This window comes from Hemiscyllium ocellatum, chromosome 7 (assembly GCF_020745735.1).
Source record: "Hemiscyllium ocellatum isolate sHemOce1 chromosome 7, sHemOce1.pat.X.cur, whole genome shotgun sequence".
Classification (NCBI taxonomy): Eukaryota; Metazoa; Chordata; class Chondrichthyes; order Orectolobiformes; family Hemiscylliidae; genus Hemiscyllium; species Hemiscyllium ocellatum.
The window spans coordinates 90,977,269-91,001,100 of NC_083407.1; the positions used below are offsets into that span (position 1 = coordinate 90,977,269).

Sequence of the window (23,832 nt, forward strand, 5' to 3'; positions counted from 1 at the left end):
GATTGATACAATCAATTAACATACATTAATTATCTGGTTGCTTTGTGAGAAGGGATGTTTGTACCAAGACATTACTGGTGATCCTAGAAGAGAAGTATCTTGTGACGCAACCTTTTATACATAGAGAAAATGGATAATCTTTTTATACTTTCTTCAATTTGTTTTGAAATACTGCTGTGAGCATTAACTGTTAAAGTTCATTTGAAGAAAAGGAGAAAAGTCAGTTGTATTTATTAAGATTAAAGTTACATGGGTGAGGGACAATTGTTATTTAGTGTATATATATATATATATATATATATATTTAAAAAAAAGAGATATTTATTGAAAAGACTGGTGAGTAAATGAAAGTGAAATAGGATTCATATCTGATCTCCTTCACCAAATGGCTTTTAGAAGTTTAACTAATTGTTCCATCACATTGGAGACCTTTTTTTTTCATCATTCATTCACAGGATGTGGACTGGCTAGGCCAACATTTATTGACCATCCCTAATTGTCCACAGGGCAGTTAGGTTAATGGGTTGGCTGAGGGTCTGCAGTCACATGTAGGCCACATCAGATAAGGATGACAGCTTCCTTTCCTAAGGGACATAAGTGAACCAAATGGGTTTTTCCCAATGATCAGCAAAGGTTTCATGGTCATCTGTAGATTCTTAATTCCACTTATGTTTTACTCAATTCAAATTCCAATAAGCTGAATTCAACTGAACTGAATCCCACCATTTGCAATGGGAGAATTTGAACCCTGGTCCTCAGAATATTAGCAGAGTTTCTCAATTAATAGTCTAGCAACAATACCACTGAGCCTTTGCCTTCCCTTGCCTTTTTATTAATCTACAATTAGCTTACCGACTAGTATTCAAAGTATCAGACATGAAGTCTTTTGATTCAAGCCCTCTCTTGTGGCTGTTTTGTAGTCACAATTTCATTTCACTTAATTTTATATAAACTGCTATTTTGACTGTCACTTCAATGTCTCCTATGACTATCAGCATACTAGCTCTTTCATGTACAATCAGAGAAGGTAAAATATTCAAATATGCAGAAAAAATTGAACTAATCGTCGTCTCCTATTGGGCAAGAGCAGTGTAGACCAAGACAAAGTAATTTAGGATTTCTGTCAACAGAGCAATTGTTAGGGATTATACCTTCAAACCAGTTAAAGCAATTTCATTGAAAGAAAATGCTGTGTTAATGTAGTTATCAATCTACAACTTGTTGATCTATTTCATCCATCTTTGCATGATACCTCTCACAGAATCCACTGGAAGTCCTAAAACTTGTCATTAGCCACTTCCCCTCTATTACCAGTCAGAAACTTAGCTGGTGCATCAAGTCCTGTCCTTATGACTTCATCTGCAATCAACCTGTGCTCCTTGTCATTTACTACTGTAGGAAGACTGAACTCTCTCCCTAAGAGGCATTTTGAATCCACCAACAGCACATGGACTGCGGTGGTTCAAGAAGGGAGCATACTACCATCTTCTCAAGGGCAATTATGGATGGGCAATAATCTAGCCAGCAATGTCCACGTCCCACAAGAGAACAAAAAATAATGTGCTTGGCATATCTATAAAGCTTTAATCAAAATATTTCTGTCTTTCTTTTATACAATTGTGACAACAACGTTAATGAAGTCACATGCCAACAGAAGGTTACAATAGGATGTGGCAATGTCCTCTGATATTTATTACAAATTTCACATTGTGTACTCATCTTGTTCACAAACCTTGTACATTCCTCAACAATGCAATTGTGTTAAAGAATCCTGTCAAATTTTTGATAGGAAGGCTGAGTCGATTTTCTGTGCAGCTTGAAACAATTTGTTTTTTCCCTCTTGGCTTTCATTAATCTAAGCTATTAGTACTTCTACAACATTCTGATAATAAACATCAAATTTTGTTAGGGGGATATACTAACACCCTAACTGGGTAAACTACAGCTCACTAACTTTGTGGAAACATTTGTTTTATCATGCTCCACGTCCAGGGTGATTAGCACATTTTTCATGTAAGGTTAACTTAACAGGAAAAATCTCTCTGGACACTGCATCAGAACTAATAAAGTGGCTTAGTTCATTTATTTTGCATGAAATCCCCACTCTTTTTAATTCCTTTCAATGTGTTAACCTCTGAACATAAAACAAGTGGAATTTTTACAATGCCCATCTTCACATCAATCTTCATTGCGGTCTGAACCTTGATATTCTTAGCTAATCTGTTCCACATATTGCTGAAATGCAAGCCAATATCTAACCCTCTATAATTAATCCAAAAAGAATACAGTCGCCATTAGATTCAATCTTATTGTAACTAGTATAGCCCCTTCACAATGACCATCATCATTGTCTCCAGCCTCCAGATTCTCGGTGTCTTGCTTTTCTGTTTTGGGAAGTTAATCACATGATAATATTTTGAGTCACATCTAAAGCAAGTGTTAACTGTTCCCTGTGCATCCCTGGACTTCATTCTCTAGTATTGCCATCATCTGCTGTGATACTGCGAACTGTTCAAAGTGGTCTCACTCTCATCCCTTCTGTCTGTAACTGCTCCTTTGCAAGTATCTGAATGATCTCAAAAGATTGCAATCAGGAAGTGTCCCATCCTCTTTACCATTGAGGAATGTTCCATTTGTGCGATTAAGGCTGCTATAAATGATTGCATCCCTGGAATTGTTTTTGAGACTAGTATATCTGCTCCAAAAAGGAAATTATTTTTCAGGAGTAAAGGCATAATGAAGACACAGAACTTGCCCATACGCAACATGTTTGCATAATATGGCAACTTAACTGTGCACACTGAATAAGGAAGCTCTAAACTGCAAACTTTTGCACAATCTATTAAAATCAGTGGTATTTTTGTTCATGGAATGGTTATCTTTAGAAATCTAGGCATCTAATAGAGTATCGCCCTGGCAAATTCCACCCATATTTCTGATTATTATCAGCCATGAATCCGAATAAAAGATCCAAACTTTTCTCAGTAGCCAGCTTACACAATGCTTTTCTTCGGATTTTGTCAGAGGGTGACAAATCAAGAGCATACCTTGTTTCCTCATTAGTTTTGAGGGTTTTGAGGCTTTAGATCTGACATTTCAATTATTCCTGAAGGTGATCTGGGACAATATCCGATACAACACAGATTCCTGATGAAGGGCTCTTGCTTGAAACGTCGATTCTCCTACTCTTGGGATGCTGCCTGACCTGCTGTGCTTTTCAGCACCACCCTCTCAACTCTGATCTTCAGCAACTGCATTCTTCACTTTCTCATAGAAAGTATGGTCAACTGAGTTTGCATATTTAGCCCGCAGCATGGCAAGTACAGCATGGCAAGTACAGTCTTGACCATTCAATCAAGACTGAATAAAGTAAATTGTTTCTTCAACATTAAAGGAAGCCTAACTATCCTCTAACCATCAATGTTTGCCAACCATGAAGTGACTAAGCTGGTTTTAAAAAATAAAAATGTTGACCACATGAATAAAATGAAAGCAATGAATTATATGATATTTACAAGTGAAAGTTAATTTTGGGAACAAAAACACCCAGGTCACCTTTGTGCTGTGCTTAAACCTCATGCAATGGTTCAAGAATTTTCAGTTCCACTTCCAGGAATGGCATATCACAAGTAAAATTCCCCATGTCAGGTAGGTTTTTGCATTCCAGTTAGGGGCATGTATCATGAAGACTCCCAAATGCAACTGTAGTCCAATGATAAAGCATACATCTAAAGTAATTTCTGGAATGCAAATGTTTTGATTTGACAGAAGTTGTATTTGCCAACCAAGTAACAGCAACGACTGTGGATAGCTTTCCATTCTCTTTCACTTCAGTTTTGCCAGGTTTCCTTGATGCTACCTTCAGCCATATATGTTGTCTTGATGTCACATGTGGTGACATCTCTGTAATTCAGCACGGTTGTCCAAGTTTGGACCAAGGCTTGGAGCTGAATGGTCCAGAAGGAACCCAAACTGAGCATCCATGAGTGGACTCTTGCTGAGTAAATGATTTCGGCCTTTGCTCAAATCAAACATTGATCAGATTCTACCCTTCAAGAATAATTCAATAAAATGTATAGCAAAAAGAACCAGCATTAGGCCTTCTTTTTGTACCCCAGTGTTTCAATGAACAACGAGCTGGAAAGATTGATTCTAAATAGTAATGCAGTCCATTTGTTGCAAATATTTCCAAATGTTCTGAGTAGGAGATTTGTTGGTCTGGTTCGGGTGGCGTGGGAACCAGAGTTACACATCTGAGAGGATGCTAGTTGTAGATGGGGCACAGACAGGATGTAGTTAATCTATCAGGGAGGTTATTTTCACATGATGAAACAAAGGTATCGGTTAAAGTTTGCTTTAACACAAGGAGTGTCAGAAATAAGAGTGATGAACTTTGAGCATGGATCAATACTTGGGACAATGATGTTGTGGCCATAACGGAGACATGGATTTCACAGGGGCAGGAATGGTTGCTAGATATTCCAGGGTTTAAAACATTTAAAAAGAACAGGGAGGGGGTGTAGCATTGCTAATCAGAGAGTGTGTTACAGCTACAGAAATAAAAGTTGTCGAGGAAGGTTTGTCTACTGAGTCAGTACGGGTGAAAGTTAGGAACAGCAAGGGAGCAGCCACCTCATTGGAGACCTTCTACAGACCCCCTAATAACAGGAGGGTGATTGAACAACTCATAGGCCAGCAGATTTGGGGAAAATGCAGATGCAGCAGGGTTATTGTTTTGGGGGACTTCAACTTTCCCATTATTGACTGGAACCTGCTCAGTGCAGATGGCTTGGATGGAGCAGTTTTTGTCAGTTGTGATCAGGAGGGTTTCGCTATTCACAATGGCTGATGAGGAGAGAGGACATTTTGGATTTGGTGTTCAGCAATGAGCCAAGACCAGTGTCAGATCTCGTGGTGGGACAATACTTTGGTGACAATGACCATAACTGCCTCACATTGACCATAGCCATGGAGAGGGAAAGGAGCAGTTACCATGGGAAGATATTTAATTGGGGAAAGGGAAATTATGACAGGAGTTCGGAAGTAGAGATTGGGAGCAATTGTTCCACAGAAAGGGCACAACAGACATGTGGAAACTGTTTAAGGAGCAGTTGTTGCGAGTGATGCACAAATTTGTTCCTCTGAGACAGGCAAGAAGGTGTAAGATTAAGGAGGCTTGGATGACGAGAACAGAGGAGGTTCTCATCAAAAGGAAGAAGGCAGCTTATGTAAGGGGGAGGAAACAAGATTCTAGCACAACTTTAGAGGATTACAGGATTGATAGAAAGGAGCTCAAAATTGGACTAAGGAGAGCCAGGACAGGGACATGAAAAAAGGCTTGGCAGGAAGGATTAGGGAGAACCCAAAGTCATTTTACTCATACGTGAGGAATAAAAGAATGATCAGGGAGAAAGCTGGGCAAGTCAGGGATAGCATAGGGAAGTGGTGCGTGGAGTCTGAGCAGATAGCAAGAAACTCATTTAGGGTTTCCCCTTCGGTTTTCACTAAGGAAAGGGATCTTGTTGTTAATGAGAACTTTGAGGAGCTGAGATACAGGCCTGAACAGATGGAGACTGAGGAGGTTGATGTGCTGGAAATTTTGGCCAATATTTAGATTAGATTAGATTACTTACAGTGTGGAAACAGGCCCTTCGGCCCAACAAGTCCACACCGACCCGCCGAAGCGCAACCCACCCATACCCCTACATATACCCCTTACCTAACACTATGGGCAATTTAGCATGGCCAATTCACCTGACCCGCACATCTTTGTGACTGTGGGAGGAAACCGGAGCACCCGGAGGAAACCCACGCAGACACGGGGAGAACGTGCAAACTCCACACAGTCAGTTGCCTGAGGCGGGAATTGAACCCAGGTCCCTAGCGCTGTGAGGCAGCAGTGCTAACCACTGCGCCACTGTGCCGCCCCCATTTAGATTGATAAGTCCCCAGGGCTCAACAAGATTTATCCCAGGCTGCTCCGGGAAGTGAAAAAGGGGGTTGCTAAGCCACTTGCGAAAACCTTTGCTTCCTCACACTCCACGGGAGTCACAGCAGAGGATTAGAGGGAGGCAAATGTTATTCTTCTTTTCAAGAAAGATAATAGGGAAATCCCTGGCAATTACAGACCAGTCAGTCTTACGTCTGTAGTCAGCAAGGTTTTGGAAAGAATTCTGAGGAATAGGATTTATGACTACTTGGAAAAGCATACAGTGATTAAAAGCAGCCAGCATGGCTTTGTGAGGGGCAGGTCATGCCTCACAAATCTTATGGAATTCTTTGAGGAAGTGACAAGACAGGTTAATGAAGATTGGGAGTTGATGTGGTGTATATGGACTTCAGCAAAGCATTTGATAAGATTTTCCACAGTAGGCTCATTCATAAAGTCAGGAAGTATGGGATACAGGGAGATTTGGCTGTCTGGATTCAGAATTGGTTGGCTGACAGAAGGCAGAGAGTGGTTGTAGATAGAAAGTATTCTTCCTCGAGGTTAGTGGTGTCCCGCAGGGCTCTGTTCTTGGGCCTCTGCTCTTTGTAGTTATAAATGACTTGGATGAGAAGATTGAGGTGTGCGTTAGTAAACTTGCTGATGACACAAAAGGTTGGACGTACTGTTGAAAGTATTGAGGGCTGTTGCAGGTTGCAACGCGACATAGACAGGATGCAGAGCTGGGCTGAGAAATAGCAAATGGAGTATAACCTGGATAAATGCAAAGTGATGTATTTTGGAAGGTCAAACTTGAATGCTGAATATAGGATTAAAGACAGGATTCTTGGCAGTGTGGAGGAACAGCAGGACCTTGGTGTTCAAGTGCATAGATCCCTCAAAGTTGCCACCCAAGTGGATAGGGCTGTCAAGAAAGCATATGGCGTTTTGGCTTTCATTAACAGGGGGATCGATTTTAAGAGCTGCATGGTTTTGCTACAGCTCTACAATATTCCAGACCACATTTGGAATATTGTGTCCAGTTCCGGTTGGCTTATTCTCGGAAAGATGTGGATGCTTTGGAGAGGGTGCAAAGGAGGTTTACCAGGATGCTGCCTGGACTGGAGGACTTGTCTTATGAGGAGAAATTGACTAAACTCAGACTTTTCTCTCTGCAGAGAAGGAGGAAGAGAGGTGACCTGATCGAGGTGCACAAGGTGATGAAATGCAGGGATAGAGTCAATAGTCAGAGACTTTTCCCCAGGGCAGGATTGACTGGCACGAGGGCTCACAATTTTAAGGTGTTTGAAGGAAGGTTTAGAGAAGACGTCAGAGGAAGGTTCTTTACGCAGAGCGTTGAGAATGCATGGAATGCATTGTCAGCGGTGGTGGTGGAAGCAGCGCCATTAGGGATATTTAAGTGACTGCCTGACATGTACATGGACAGCAGTGAATTGAGGGGTGCATAGGTTAGGTTACTTTATTTTAGATTAGGATTAATCCTCGGCACAACATTGTGGGCTGAAGGGCCTGTTCTGTGCTGCACTTTTCTATATTCTACAAGGGTTTTTTAACTGGTACTGCAGCTCGGAAACATTTTCCTTCAGTGGTTTGCTCAAGCAATCGATGTTTTTCTTGTGAGAATCTACTAACAATTAGGAGCGGCTACCAAATTCACAAGGAATGATTCACAAATAAATCCAATCCTGACCTCAGAAGCAATCAGAAATAAAAAAAACTTTGGGCCTTAAGTGCTGTGAACATCACAATCTGAGAATGAGGTACACACTAAACTGGATTGAGTGTACACTAGGATCAGCGGAGTACCTGAATTTTATAGGTACATTGAATGACAGAACAGAGTAAGAAAGCTGCCAACTTGTGGTGAGATGTGGTAATACCACCGGGGAAATATTCAAGTTTGATACTCTAGAACTGGTTCTTGTCCCACTAAAAATACACTGTTCTCAAGGTTCCTCATTCCCATCTCAGCATCACTTATAAAATTGCACTTATGTAATTCAACAACTTTCTCACAGGACATCAAGTCTACGGAACACCTATTCTGTCTTAGTTGATCTTTTTTCTCAGAGTTAAAGGATTTAAAACCTAACCTTTCGGGCACGTAAAGGGGTCAGTTTCTCTCCAGCTTTCCTCAGTCAGAACCAAGTCCTGTCTTATGATCCTTCACATTGCTTTCTCTCTTTCAATTTGCTTAGCTGTGCTTACCCAAGTCTATCTTCTTCTGTCTTGCGTAGATTCAGATCTCGTTGAACAACATGCAAGACATGTTGGGCCTCGTCTTCTGTGAGTTTCGACAAATCCAGATTCCTTGCCATATTCTAAATATTCCCTTCACCTTAATACTCTCAGTTGTGCCCGTTCCAGTAGGCAGAGTGCAGAAATCTGTATAAACATATTTCAAATATTTTCATGACTTGCAACTAGACATACTCTGGTCACACGGTTTCAAACCATTAGCATAGGAAAGGACTTTTAGGAACAGGAAATGATTTTTCACTCAAAATGCCCATTACTTTTTCAGTGATTCATTCATCTTCTCCCTTTACCCTTTAACACTTTGACTCATTGAAGACATATTTGTTTATGTTTCCTGGTTCAAATACATACCCTGGTGGATTATTACAAATCTGAACTAATGTTTGATAAACAAAAACACTTTTCTGAAACCCTAATTTTTACTTTTCAAATTTGTCTATCTCAGTTCTTCATCAGAGTACACAATTTGATTGGATCAATGGAGGTGTTCATGATCCTGAACATTGAGATCATCGTCAAGTCTTCTCATCTTCAAGCCTGAAGATGTGCAGGTTAGGTGGATAGGACATGCTAAATTGCCAATTGTGTCCAGGATTGTGCAGGATAGGCAGATTAGCCATGGGAAAGGAGGGGTTACAGGGATAGGCTGGTATGGTAAGTCATGGTTAGATTCTCTTGGCGGGTAGCTGCAGACTCAATGGGCCAAATGGCTTCTGTCTGCAATGTAGGGATTCCATGAAAATAAAGTTAATGTTTCAATTTTTTATCAGAATTCTGACAACAGAACTATCTGCATAATTTGTCCCTTTAACATCTCAAGAACAATAATATTCTTCAACCCATTAGCCGACTGGAGACAGAATATTATCAATGGCTTTTTCTTTCTTTCTTTCTCAGTTTAAAATGTTTTAGGAGCCCTTTTTAGCAACAACTATGCGTGTTACTGGGGGAGTCAATGCCAGAACCTCATATTTTGCAAATGCAATTTATGATAGAGAGTCTCATCTGCTGTATGCACATCTCAGGAAATCATTAAAATTACCAGGTGGAGAATTTTGTAGAGGGCCTCAAAATTTCCTGATCAATACTTCAGGCGAGGGTCCCCACAGAAAGCACGTATTTGGGAAAACAAAACCTCTATAGGTTATAAGAGAGTTTAAGACATTTCTTTTGCTGAGAGAGTTTTTTGCAGAATGACTATACAATCATGATTCAGAATGATCTCATTAACATTCATCCAGTTCCTATCTGCTATCGCCTTGTGTAAACCAATCAGTGCAAAAATACTGGTTTCCAAAAGCTGAAAAACACATCAAATATTTAAAATTTCACTGCTTCAGTACTGAAGGATGGAGACGAGTCAATTGATACTTTGTAGTTTTTCTACACTGTAACTAATTTTATAAAAGTATTAAGAGATATTTTAATCTGAAAGACATAATACAACTACAAGTATTATTTACTGATCAACTTTAGCACAGTGAGGAAAAGCATATGTCTAGCATGTGACAAAATTGAGTTAAAGGAGCTCTTTATTAGTAAACCACAGCAGATGTCTTGCAACTCACAGAAATCCTTGCCAGGATAACTTTTATTTTTAATTTTTAATGTTATTTACTGCAAATTCTAATTTTTCAATAAATAATATTACTCAAAGCACTTACATTAGATAACTTAGTTGATTGTTCTAATTCTTAAATGGCCACCTCAGAGAAACATAGGAGCAGTTAAATCCATCTGAAACAGAAGTTTGAAAACAAATTACACATCATGTTTTTAGGCATACCAATACATTTTATACTCAGTGCTCTTATTACTATTCATTTAAAATCCCTTTCTCTATTCCTCTCACATTCTCCCTGTCCAAGATTGTGGCTTACACTGCAATATCTTAATGGGGCAAAATGAAGAGGCAGCATCAAAGAACTCCCACAACTGATACAAAGATTGTATTCATGCTACAGGCGTTGCTAAGCACCTCTGTCTAGCTATCTCACCAGCTGAGCTAACCAACCCCATCCAGCCATTTCATGCTGTTATTTCATACAGGTGGGCATAATGGTGATATATCAGAGTAGAGGGTGGAGCGAGTAGGTGGGAAGGAAGATGGCCAGGTAGGACAGGTCATGAAGGTTGGAACTGGGATAATGTGAGGGGGAGGGAAATGAGGATACTGGTGAAATCCACATTGATCCATGGAGTTGGAGGATCCCAAGGCAGAAGATGAGGCATTCTTCCTCCAGGCGTCAGGTGGTTAGGAAGTGGCGATGGAGGGGACCCAGGACCTGCATTTCCTCGACAAATTGGGAGGGGGAGTTGAAGTGTTCGGCCACTGGACAGTGGGGTTGACTGGTGTGGGTGTCCCGGAGATGTTTTCTGAAGTGCTCTGCGAGTAGGCATCCTGTCGCCTCAATGTAGTGGAGACTGCATTGGGAGTGATGGATACAGTAAAGGACATGTCTGGAAGTGCGGGTGAAACTTTAATGGATGTGGAAGGCTCCTTTGTGGCCTTGGATGGAGGTGAGGGGGGAGGTGTGGGCGCAGGTTTTGCAATTCCTGTGGTGACAGGGGAAGGTACCGGGAGGGGAAGGTGGGTGGCTGGAGGGGTGCGGACTTGATGAGGTAGTCGCGGAGGGATCAGTCCTCCTAGGGCTGTAGGCTGTCCAGGCGGAAGATGAGGTGTTGTTCCACCAATTTGCAGTATAATCTGTTTGGCAATGGAGGAGGCCAAGGATGGTCATGTTGGAAAGGGAGTGGTTGGGGGAGCTAAATGGGTAGTGACTGGGAGATCCAGTTGGCCCCTGTAGACCCAGCTGTGATGCTCAATGAACCCTCAGAAAGACTTTGGTAAGGTACCTCACATATACATCCAGTTTGTCTCTCCTCAATTGATAGACGATATCGATATTTTGATATAGGTAGAGAGGAGAGATAATGAAACAATATTCAGTGCAAAACACGTTAGATACTAACATGGATTTTTTAAAAATGGAGTATATATATCTACAGACAGATCTAGCAGGACTGGTGGATAATATGATGAACACATGGGGCACAGAATTATCTCAAATCTAGACTTCTCTCTGATTCTTTCTCAAGTGTGGGAGATTTCTGAACAAGAGTCCTCCATCTTTCACCCAGGTTTCTCAACAAATAGTTGTTCCAAAATGACACACTGAGATTTCATATCTACTCCACATACCTATCTTCTGGTTCATAATACTCCTCACATATTAAATGTTTTCCCTTTTATTCCAAAGACGTGAGTCATGTGGAGTATATGAATTAGAACAATTATCCATGACTTTGCCTTTTTTAACCTATGAGTCTAATTAATGTGTTCAACAAGCTATGTGCTAAAGAGGCAGGGTCACACAGCACATCCACACCTAGTTCTTTTTCATTCAGATGTGACCCCATATAAATAAAAACTAGCCTCCTTCCTTCAATAGCTTTTAATATCAGCACAGCAATGAAAAGGGCCTAAAAGCTGCTTCGTTAAACAGAATAAAGGGCTTTGTTATTAATTATTTTAATTAAATGTACATATTCATGTTTGTCTGGATCTTCAGATTCACATTTAAAATCTTTGATATTATAATATATGGTATAAGGACAGCTTCTTCCCTGTGGTTATTAGATCTTTCATACATTAGCATTGGTCTTTCTCTGCACCCTCTCATGGCTGTAACACTATATTCTGCATTCTGTTCTATTACCCTGACGTACATATGTAAGGTATGATTTATCTGGCTGGCAGGCAAAACAATATTTTTCACTGTATCTCAGTCCATGTGACAATAATAAATCAAATGGAATCTGAATTTTGACTTAGAAACCCATATTCAGTTCCACACCTTTAAACTGTAAACATTTCTTCCCTTTCTTTTATCTTGTTATCATGTCCTCCCTACCCAATCCTACTTCCTATCCTTTCGAATCTGGCAGGAGACACACCATTGTTCTGCCATTCTCACATTCCGAACACTTAAACTGAACTATCTTTTCCTCACCCATTACCCCCAGCAATCATTCCCTCCCCTGGCTTAAACCACAGCATTAATGCTGGCCCCTCCACACTTCATTGAGCTCTCGACTTGAAACGTTAGCTTGTTCTCTCTCCATGGATGCTGCCTGACGCATTGTGATCTCCAGCATTTGTTATCTTCAGGAAGGGAGTTAATTTAGTTCTCTGACCAACTTTTATTTATCAGTCAGCATCAGAAAAAGAGATCACCTGGCCATTATTACATTGCTGTTTGTGGGAGCTTACCATGTTATTGGCTGCCACAGCAAGTGAACTTCAAAAGTTCTTCCTTGATTGTATAGTGCTTTGGGACATCCTGAGGTCATGAAAGTTGCAGGAAAAAGGCAAGTCTTTTTTTAAGCATGTTAGTTACATGACCGTGTAACCTGCCTCTTGGCTCAGACAGATGCAGATGTGAGATCACCTCACTCCCCATTACTGAGACAAGAGCAGCAACAGTTAGAGGAACGATTATCACACCTTTCAAAAAAGAACATACCACCAGGGCAGATGCAGTCACCCTCGGAGATCCTCCCACCAGACTGGATAGGGTAACGTAGCGCTAGGGACCTGGGTTCGATTCCACCCTCTGGCGACTGCCTGTGTGGAGTTTGCACATTCTCCCCATGTCTGCGTGGGTTTCCTCCCACAGTCCAAAGATGTGCAGGTTAGGTAGATTGGCCAGGCTAAATTGCCAATAGTGTCCAGGGATTTGTAGGTTAGATGCATTCGCCATAGGAAATGTAGCACTACAGGAATAGGGTAGGGGAATGGGTCTGAGTGGGATGCTCTTCTGAAGGTTGGTGTGGACTCATTGGGCCGAAGGGCATGTTTCCATGCAGTAGCAATTCTATATACTGGATAGTCAGCACGTGACTTGTGGAAAGAGAGGTAGCTGTGGCCAATGCCTTCAGGATAAAAGATGAAGTCCTGTTGGGCACAAATGCAGGTTATTAAGACTCACAAGCAAGCTTACTCTTACCTAGACCAGCAACAACACAGTTCCTCCCAATGGGTGAGTGGATCAAGGAAGAGAGGACACAGATTGAATGTGACTAGCAAAGGTAGCAATGGTGACATGAGGAAAAGCATTTTTATGCAGTGAGTAGTTAGTGCATTCCAATCCTATCTGCAAGTCTGAGGGGAGCAGATCTAATTGTGGTTTTCAAAATACAATTGGATAATTATCTGAAGAGAGAAAAAAAATTGCAGGAGCAAAGAAAATGCAGAAGAATAAAACTAGGCAATTTGCCAGCATTGATACCACAGGCCAAGTGATCCCCTTCTGTGCTAAGACCATTCACATTTCTAGGGTTAGACTGAGGTCTTATCTCCCCTTTTCAGTGAAAGTAAAAGAATCCACAGCATAACTTCCACAGTAGAAGAGTTATCCCAATATCCTGACAAATACCAACATTACTTATCGCCACAGACAGATTATCTCATTATTTATCCCATTACTGTTTGTTGGAGTCTCCTGGACAAGAATTGGTTGCAAAGTTCCACATACTAGAACAGTGATTACAATGTAAAAGGTTCATACTTGCTGTGAAGAGCTTTGGGACAACCTGATTCTGTGAAACATGTTTTATAACCATTCTCCCTTTACCCTCTCTCACAACTGGCCCTGGAGTTGGACTGTGTTTTGTGAGTTTGGTGTAAGCTGTCTGAAGCACAGCACTTTTTTATATCACTGTTCAGAACCTTCAGTTTTAATTTGCTTTGATACATTATTTAAATTGATGAGCATCTTTTTTAATAAAATAAAGTTTCAACATTAAAAACTGCCCCAGATTAAAAGCTTCAACCCACAACATGTGGCCAAAGGGCAGGCTCTCAATGACTCGTAATTCCCTCATTATTGGAATAACATGTTCCAAACATCTGCAACAAATGACAAACAATAAATTAAGTAAGAATGTAGAAGAACAGTTCCCAGTTCTTGACAATGAAGCAGACACCACTGTGACCATCGTGACATGCATCCAAATATTTTTCCTAGTAGCAGTGTGGGACACCCATATGTCCGCTGTCTGCTTTTTAATCTGTGTGTCAACTATCCAGGGTTTCTCAAGAAAAAGTAACATGTTTCACATGGACTAAAGATTATGGATAAGACTTTGTTTTAGAAGTGGGATCGATTGAGCAGACCTTTAGTGAGCTAGATCTAATGCAGGATGAGATTCCTACTAGGAAAAATATGGCTAAGTAAAGTTTGGGGATGATAAAGATGTATAAAAAGGTTTTAACAATAGATGGATTGAAAGAGGTGACAGTCTGGAGGTCAAAGCAGCATTTGTTTTACAAGTAAGGGACTACAGGGTCAAAACCATGGCTGACATGATAAGGGTGCCAAAGTTGGTAGAGCAGTAACAGTCCAGGATGGAGACATAAATGGAGGTCACTGATGGGAACAAAGATGATGCCTGTGGTCTGCTCATGTTTATCTGACAGAGGTTAAGATCAGATGTTCCTTAAACTGTCTGACAGCTGCAGTGGAAGTACAGAGAGAGAGGTAGGAGTGTACACTTCAATAATTACTCCATGTCTACCAAGGGATAGTGAGTTCACATGGGGAGGGTCAAGACCAAGTTTTGAGATGATGAAGGTGATTCATCACGAAACAGATCCAACTGGGATACACAGCACAAAAATAAGCCATTCTGCCCAACAAAACTACACTTGTTATGCTTCACTTGAGCCTGTTCTCATCCTTCTTAATCAAAATGTATCACCGTAATGCGCTACTCCCTCCTTTCTCACATGCCTGTCTTCCATCGCTTCAAATGTATCTTTATCATTAGCTTTGATCACTTACTGTGCTACTAAGATCTACATTCTCACCGACTATTAGGTAAAGAAGTCTCTCCCTGGTTCCTTTTTGGATTTCTTACTATCTTATATTTATGACCTCCTTTCTTTGTATTACCAAATCTTTTAAAAAGTATCATGACAGACTCAGGCTCTTTTCTAAAAAACAGAAAGAGATCCAGATTATTCATCCTTTCCTAATGTATTTCCCCATGCCTTTGTGGTGTCGTTCTTGTAAATCTTCTCTGCAGCCTCCCTAGTATCTTAGTTCTCTTTACAATAAAATGAGCAGAACTCCAATGGTTTTAAATATGATCTAACTACTATCTGATAGAGGGTTAGCCTAAGTTCCCTACCTTTCCAGAGTGAAAGAATTGGAAAGTAATATAGTGCTTGTTTTGTTTTTATTCCATAGTCTAGTTTACCAATGGTGCAATTTTAGTGACTGATCTATTAACATCCTGAATTCCCTTTGTTCCTATACTTATACATTCCAAGTAAAAATCGCTTTGTTATTCTTCCTACCCAAATTTGATATTTCATTTTTAGGGTGGCATGGTGGCTCAGTGGTTAGCACAGCATCAGGGACCTGGGTTCAATTCCAGCCTTTGGCTACTATCTGTGTGAAGTTTGTATATTCTCCCTGCATCTCTGTGGGCTTCCTCAGGTTTACGGTTTCCTCTTACAGTCCAAAGATGTGCAGGTTAGGTGGATTGACCAGGCTAAATTGTCCATAATGTCCAGGGATGTGCAGGTTAGGTGGATTAGCCATAGGAGAAAGTGAGGACTGAAGATCAGAGTCGAAGAGTATGGTACTGGAAAAGCATAGCAAGTCAGGCAGCATCTGAGGAGCAGGAGAATCGACATTTCGGGCATAAGTCCTTTATCAGCAATGTGCATTCTGATGAAGCACCTATGCCTAAAATGTTGATTCTCGTCTTCCTTGGATGCTGCCTGACTTGCTGTGCTTTTCCAGCACCACACGCTCCGACTTTGGATTAGCTATGGGAAATGCATCGTTACGGAGTTAGGATGGTATGGAGGAGGTGGGAGTGGGATGCTCTTCAGGCGGACCTATGAGGCCAAATGGCCTGTTTCCACCCTGGAGATACTAAACAAGTGTTTTGCATCGCTATTTACTATGGAAAAGGACATGGAAAATATAGAATGCAGGGAAATAGATGGTAACATCTTGAAAAATGTTCATATCACAGAGGAGAAAGTGTTGGATGTCTTGAAATGCATAAAAGTGGATAAATCCCCAGGACCTGATCAGGTGTACCCTAGAACTCTGTGGGAGGCTAGGGAAGTGATTGTGGGACCTCTTGCTGAGATATTTGTATCATCGATGATCACAGGTGAGGTGCCAGAACACTGGAGGTTGGCTAACGTGGTGCCACTGTTTAAGAAGGGCAGTAAGGACAAGCCAGGGATCTAAAGACCAGAGAGCCTGACGTCGGTGGTGGGCAAGTTGTTGGAGGGAATCCTGAGGTACAGGATATACATGTATTTGGAAAGGCAAGGACTGATTAGGAATAGTCATCATTGGTCTATGCGTGGGAAATCATGTCTCACTAACTTGAAGGTTATCTCAGATTACAACTGGGGGGGGGGGGGAGGTGTTGGAGAGTGGACCTAACAAGGGAATCACGGAGAGTATGGTCTCTGCGGATAAGGGTGGGGGAAATATAACTCTGGTTGTGGGGTCTGACCGTAGATGGCGGAAATGGCCTCCTACTTCAAAAGCTTCCCCTCTAACGTGGTCAACAATACCCTCCAGTGCATTTCCTCTACCTCCTACACCTCCACCCTTGATCCCCACCCCTCTTAACAAGGACACAGCCCCTCGGTCCTACCTTCCACCCCACCAACCTCCAGATACAACGCATCACCCTCCACCATTTCTGCCACCTAGAGTCGGACCCCACCACTAGAGATATATTTCCCTAATCACGCCTTTCAGAATTCCGCAGAGACCATTCACACTGTTAGGTCCACGTCTCCCAATCAACCGACGCTCCAAACCAGGCACCTTTCGTTGCCCTTACAAGAGGTGTAAATACTGTGCCAACACCTTCCCCCCAACCTCCATCGAAGGGCCCAAAAGGATCCTTCCGCATCCAGCAGAGGTCTTCCTGCACCTCCAGACACATCATCTACAGTGTCTGTTGCTCTCAACACGGTCTCCTTAACGTAGAGGTGACCGGACGCCAACTTGCTGAACATTTCAGGGAACATCTTTGGAACATACGCACTAAACAACCCCACCACTCTGTGGTCAAATACTTCAACACCCCTTCTACGCCATCAAATACATGCAAGTCCCAGGCATCCTCCACCGCCAAATTCTAGCCACTAGAGGAACAAAACCTCATCTTCCACCTTGGGACCCTCCAACCACATGAAATCGACATTGAATCAAACAGTTTCCTCCACTCCCCTCCTCCCACCTTATGCCAGATCCAACCCTCCAACTCGGTACCATCCTCTTGAACTGTCCTACCTGTCCATTTCCCTTCCCAGCTATCAACTCCACTATCACCATCATCCATCTTTCACATTCCTAGCCAACATCCCCCCAGCCCCACCCCTCTCCCATTTATCTCTCAGTCCCCTTGGGACCCCAGCCCCACATTCCTGATGAAGAGTTTATGTTTGAAATGTTGACTCTCCTGCTCAGGATGCTGCCTAACCAGCTGCGCTTTTCCAGAGCCACACTTTTTTTTTCAGGTTTGTTAATGCAAATTGTGAACAGCAGTGGTCTCAGTACTGATCCTTGGTTAACACCACTCCCACATTCTGTCACTCTCAATAACAGGCATTTACTCCTACTCTGTTTTGGCCTTGATTCTAGCTAGCAGTCGTTTGTGAATTATTTTATATCTACCCTCTACGACTTGATTCACACAAAAATTGGAATACTTTCCATTCCGAGTCCGGTTTCTATCCCAGCTTTCCTTTTTTTCCATTGAGGTGTTTGTAAAAATTTGTTTTCTGTTTCTAGATAATTTTTCAGTCACTGGACAAGTAATCCAAAGGCACATGCTAAAGCTCAAGGACCACAAGTTTACAGATCACAATGGCAGCTGGTAGAATTTAAATTAAGGAATAAATCTGGAACATAACCAGAGTCTCACTAACACTGTTCATGAGGAACCATCGGTCTGTTGTAAACATCCGTCTGGTTCATCAACATCCTTTAACGGAGGAAATCTGGCCACCTTTACATGTCTTGGCCGACAGGTGACTCCAGGTTCAAAGAAATGTGGCTGACTCTGAACTGCTGTTTGAAATGTCCTGATGAGCCACACATTTCACTGGCAGTTATGATGGACAACACATGCCAGTTTTTTTTCCCCCAATGTCCACATCCCATCAAAGAATAAGAAGTGCATTTATTTGCCTTACAATTTTTAAAACTTCTATCCTAACCTCCTCACATTCTGAGCTGTCATGTAATCCTTTGCTGTCTATTTACTTGATGTAGTTAACACTCTTTCTTAACTCTCAATTGATCCTTGATATCTTTTTCCATCCATGGAGTCCCGAAATCTTGAATGTGTTCTTTCCTTTTAGTAGATTATGTTATTCCTGCAATCTGCTGAATACTATTTTAAATGCTTTTCTTTATTGTTCTACATCATTATGCTCTTCACTGTTCTCATCGTAAAATGTATGGTCACTAGTGCCTAGATATTCCCCAAATTAAACTTAGCTTATTTGCTCTGGTTCACTTCCCAACAATAGATCCAATATTGAATCTTTTCTTATCTCACTGCTTCCACATAGTGAGTTAAAAAGCAGTCATGCTAAGATTTTAGGAACTTCATTACCTTATCTCCTTGATTTATCACTTCTTCCCAATTCAAATCATGGTAATTGAAATCTCTCTATATTATCATTCTATGTTTATAACCCAATTCCTTAATTTGCCTGTATATTTCTTCCTCTACCTCCATCCCACTATTAGGTGGCTGGTAAACATCATTTATTAGTGTGATTAATGCTGTATTACCTTTTATCACTGTCTATACTTCTATCATATTTTTGACTAGCTAATAGCTACATTTTTAACTGTAAGTATATTATCTCAAATAAGAACAGAAAATCCATTTCCAATTTTCTACTTTTCTGTCTTTTTGAAAGATGTTGAATTCCAAGTCTGATTTTTCTTGAGCTGTGTCTCAGCAATCCCTATTCTATTTGCTTCCCCCCAACTCTAATCACCTCTAACTGTCCCAGTTTATCACAGGCACTACTGACAGGTATTTTTACCTCATTTTAAAGCTTAACAAGCATTTTAGGTTTTATAATTCCATTTATTCCCTTGCCATCAATTTCCTCCCTGACTGCACTTTCTTTTCTGTGCTCGCCATTCCTATTTTGCTCACATTCTGCTGGTACGGCTCCTTGTACATCCCACTCTCTACCTTAATTGTTCAAAACCTCTTCAACCTGCCCATTTATCTTTTTTGTTAGTGCCTTTTTGAGCTGTCAGTCTTTGTGCAGCCATGCCAACATTTGCTAATGTTCTCAATCACTAGTTATGGATAATGTTCAAAACAGCAGCTGGCAATGCCACTGCAGATACCTTTTCCACTGCCTGGCAGAAACCAAATCACCAACATTATCCAAAGCACTCCACCTGATGGCACCATAAAAGTTTTTTTTTAAAGAGAAGTTATTCACATGGACTCTACACTTGAAACCTTCAACTCTTTGCTCACATCCAATGAAAGAATAAGAAATGTCTAAGAGCATTCATTGCCCATCCCTTAAGAAAGTGGTGATGAGATGCCTTTTTGAATGACTGGATTCCTTTGGGAGTAGGAACACCCACAGTGCTGTGTTGAATGGAGTTTCAGGAGTTTGACTCAGCAACAGTGAAGGAAACGTGACACAGTTCCAAGGCAGGAGGATACGTGGCTTGGAGGTAAACACATAAATGGTAGTGTTCCCATGCATCTGCTGCTCTTGTCATTCTAGATGGTAGAGGTTGGAGGTTTGGAATGTAAGAGCCTTGGTAAGTTGCTACACCTTGCATATTGTAAACACTGTTACTGTGCGTCAGTAATGGAGGAAGTGAACGTTTGAGGTCGTACATGGGATGGTAATGAGCTACTTTGTCCTGTTTAGTTTTGAGTTTCCCGATTATTATTGGAATCATACTCACATAGGAAAGTAAAGAGTATTTCATCATACTCATGACTTCTGCCTTGTGAGGACAGCTTCTGGGGAATCAGGAGATGATCTACGTATTGCAGATTTTCTAGCCACTGATCTGGTCCTGTAGCAGAGGCAGTTCCTGTTTAATTTCCAGTCAATGGTAACACCTCCTTCTAGGATATTGAGAGCAGGTAATGTCAGAATTGAATGTTGAGTGGAGATGGTTAGATTCTCTCCAGATGGAGCACGTTATTGCCTAGCATTTGCATGGAGCGAACATTCCTAATCACTTATCAGTCCAAACCTTAATGCTGTCTAACCCTTGCTGCACACAGACATGAACTGCTTCAATATCCAAAGGTACTGTAAATGGGACTGAGTTTTGCGCAATTATCAGCAAATGTCCTCACTTCTGACCTTACAATGGAGGAAAGATTATTGATGAAGGAGCTGCTGCTGGCCCCACTGTGCCCAAGTTGATGCTGGGTGGTCTATCTGGTTTTACTCCTATAACATTTTTCTGTGGTTCTTTAGTACGATTGGGTGCTTGCACAGCTATTTCAGAAAATAGGTAATAGTCAAACATATCAAGGCTGCAGATGTCCTTCCCGAAAGTAAACCAAAGAAATTTCTGTAGGAGCTCTGAAGAAAAGTCATAATCAAACTAAAAATTTTAAACTATTTCTCTCTCCACAGATGCTGCCAGACCTGTTGAATTCATCGAACACTTTGTTTTTATTTCAGGTTTTTACATAATATGTGTCATAATGGCTGAAATCAACTTTTAGTGCCAGGTTAATTAATTAGTTGAATTTAAATTCCATTGGGGGAATTTAATGGAATTCCCCAGGACACCAGCCTGGGCCTCTGTAGAACTTGTCCAGTGTCATGGACACTGCACCACCAATTCCCTAGGCTAAGTGACATCATTTTCAGATTAAAAGATTCAATTTTATCTGCAAACAAATGGACAATCTCATTTTATGTCAACAGTGTTTTGTAAGTGGACTCAGAAAATACAATGAGCTTTGGGTTTGCATGCCAAGAGTATATTGAAGGTCAATAGGTGGAATGCAATGAATAAACATAAGCCACCCCTTAGAAGTACACCAAAGAAATTCCTGATAGATTAGATACTTACATATAAACCATGAGTCAACATGGTTCAACTTTCAAATGTGAATTTACCTGTAACAACCGTGCAAATCTTAAAATTGTCTGGCCTGTTGTTAACGTTTTCCCTCTCTCTTTCAGGTTCTCTTCTACCCTATGTCATTGGTACTGTTCCCTTATAGGAAATACCTTATTGAAATTCACATCACACTATATTACAGCCAATCACCAATATCCAATCAACTTTGAAGTTCATTCATTACATTGCCCCACATGGCAGTTTTCAAAACTCTCTGCATGTTATGTATCTTTTAGACTTGAAAGATGAATCACCTCTCAAACTCCCATTAACTGTAAAGGAACTATGCATCTGTGCTCTGCAGAAGGACAAGCATTTCTTTCAAAGGAGGACATTCTATCATAAGAAATTATAGACAAATGTGATGATGGTTTGCCAAAAATGGTCCATAAAATGACACCAACCTGGAGAATGGTCTGAATGATGTTTGAGAACCTTAAAAAAAGACCAAAAACATAAGGTATGAACAACAATGTAAACTGCAAGTCAGTATCAGGCTATTTGGCCCAAGTGGCCTATGCCCATTCTCCATACAGACTGCTCCACATTTCTATTCTTCCTCTAACTCTGGAAACATGGGTTTGACTCCTACTACAGCAAATAGTGAAATGTGAAATTAATATACCTGGAATTAGAAGTTACACTAACAATAACATTGTCATAAAAACTTGTTTTGACCATTAACTCCCTTTAAGAAGGAAATCTGCCATCATTACCTGATCTAACCCACGTGTGACTCCAGATCCACAACAATGTGGTTGACTCTGGATATAGGCCTAGCAAGTCATTCAGTTGTATCCAACTGTCACAAAGTCTGATAAAAGGAATGGAACTGGATGGACCAAAGGCCAAGGATATGATGATGATAAAACACACAGTCCTGCCAAACCTAGAGTAATTTTTCCTTACTAATATTTGGTAACTGTGCTAAAGATGGTACAGCTATCTCACAGACCAGGCAAGCAACAGACTGACAAATCATGTTGTGTAATTCACTATCCCTGAATATGTCCTTCACCAGAGGTGGTGGCGGCACATGGTATACTGTCAGGAAGGAGTCTTGAATGCTGACTCCTGACAGCTCATGGCATCAGATAAAACATGGACATGAAAATCTCCTGCTGATTACCACACACTGAACCCTTTCCTCATCTTTCTCAGCCAATGAATCAGTTCTGTTCCATTTGAACACAGCTTGGGGGATGTACTGGTGGCAGCAAGGCTACAGAACTTATTTTAGTGAAGAGCTCCAATATCCAGCACCATGACTGGCCGAGTCACAGAATTTAGGAATATATCAGGCTGAATGGCCTACTCCTATCAAGTCACCTCCACCATTCAATACAATTATGTCTGATCAACTATTTCAATGCATTTATCCCCATATCACTTCAGCTCAGGGGTATTTAGAGGTCTGTCAATCTCTGCTTTAAACACACACAATGACGGAGCTTCCAAAGCCCTAACATGATGAAGGAACTTTATGCCTTTCAAGACTTCAAAGCATCACAGAATACTTCTTAGACAAAGAACTCCTTCACTTTTTTAAAAAAAGTATATTCATGGAAACATAACAACTGCATAGCAAGATCCAAAATATGAATGAGTAAGATAATTTCTAACAATATTGGTTCATGGATAAACATTGACTGGGTGAGTGGGACATCTCCCACACTCTACCATGAAAAACATTATGGGTTATTTTACATTGACACAGCATTCACTGAGTATTGTAATCAGAGGTCAACCTGGATTACAACTCTCCTGAGCATGGCTTGAATCATCACCATCTAAATTAGATGCCAGTGCTACTATTGAGCCAAGGCAACTGTTTTGCTTTCTTTTTCTTATTTAAACTTTAAAATATCAACTTATGTCAGGAGTGAAGTGCTTTGGTTTTGGGACTTGGTGCTGCTGACATCAAATTTAAATTTCTCAAGCTCATGGTTATATTCTTGGATAAATTCGACTCCACTCCCCAACTTTCTTAGCAATCACCTCAAGATCTGTAATCCCACACACCCCTCCTCAGCTTGTCCATTTCTCTGAACCTGGTATTCCCAGCTTTCATTTCACCACTGGCAGGAAGTCCTGTCTTCATCTGAGTGCTTGCTGTGTGGAATTCTCGCTGTAAAAACCTGAGGCTTCTTCACCCTCGTTTGACATTCCACATCACCTTAAAAACCAACTTAACATCCTTTTAATACCTCTTTCCCTGACTCAACATCCTCTCTTTTAAATTACACATTTGGGGGATGCAACTTGGCAAACCATCCACATTAAAATAATGTGGACATTTTTCTTTGTTGTCCAACAAAATTATGCCAAAAGTAACAAATGGAATACAAGGAAAATTGCCAGATGCAGGCGACTCTCAACATGAATTAGAAGCACTGGTCAGGGAGGCTCTTATTAACATAAAATTAAAAT

The 23,832-nt window shown here is 40.9% G+C and overlaps 1 protein-coding gene across 1 annotated transcript in view; it reads right to left on the reverse strand.

The window, feature by feature from the left end:
• Positions 1-8,265, reverse strand: part of LOC132817644 (melanophilin-like) — a 121,359-nt gene extending 113,094 nt beyond the window's left edge. The window contains exon 1 of the mRNA XM_060828144.1: positions 8,156-8,265. Coding sequence (XP_060684127.1) covers positions 8,156-8,265 — 110 coding nt within the window. The remainder of the gene's footprint in view (positions 1-8,155) is intronic.
• Positions 8,266-23,832: the final 15,567 nt, after the last annotated feature.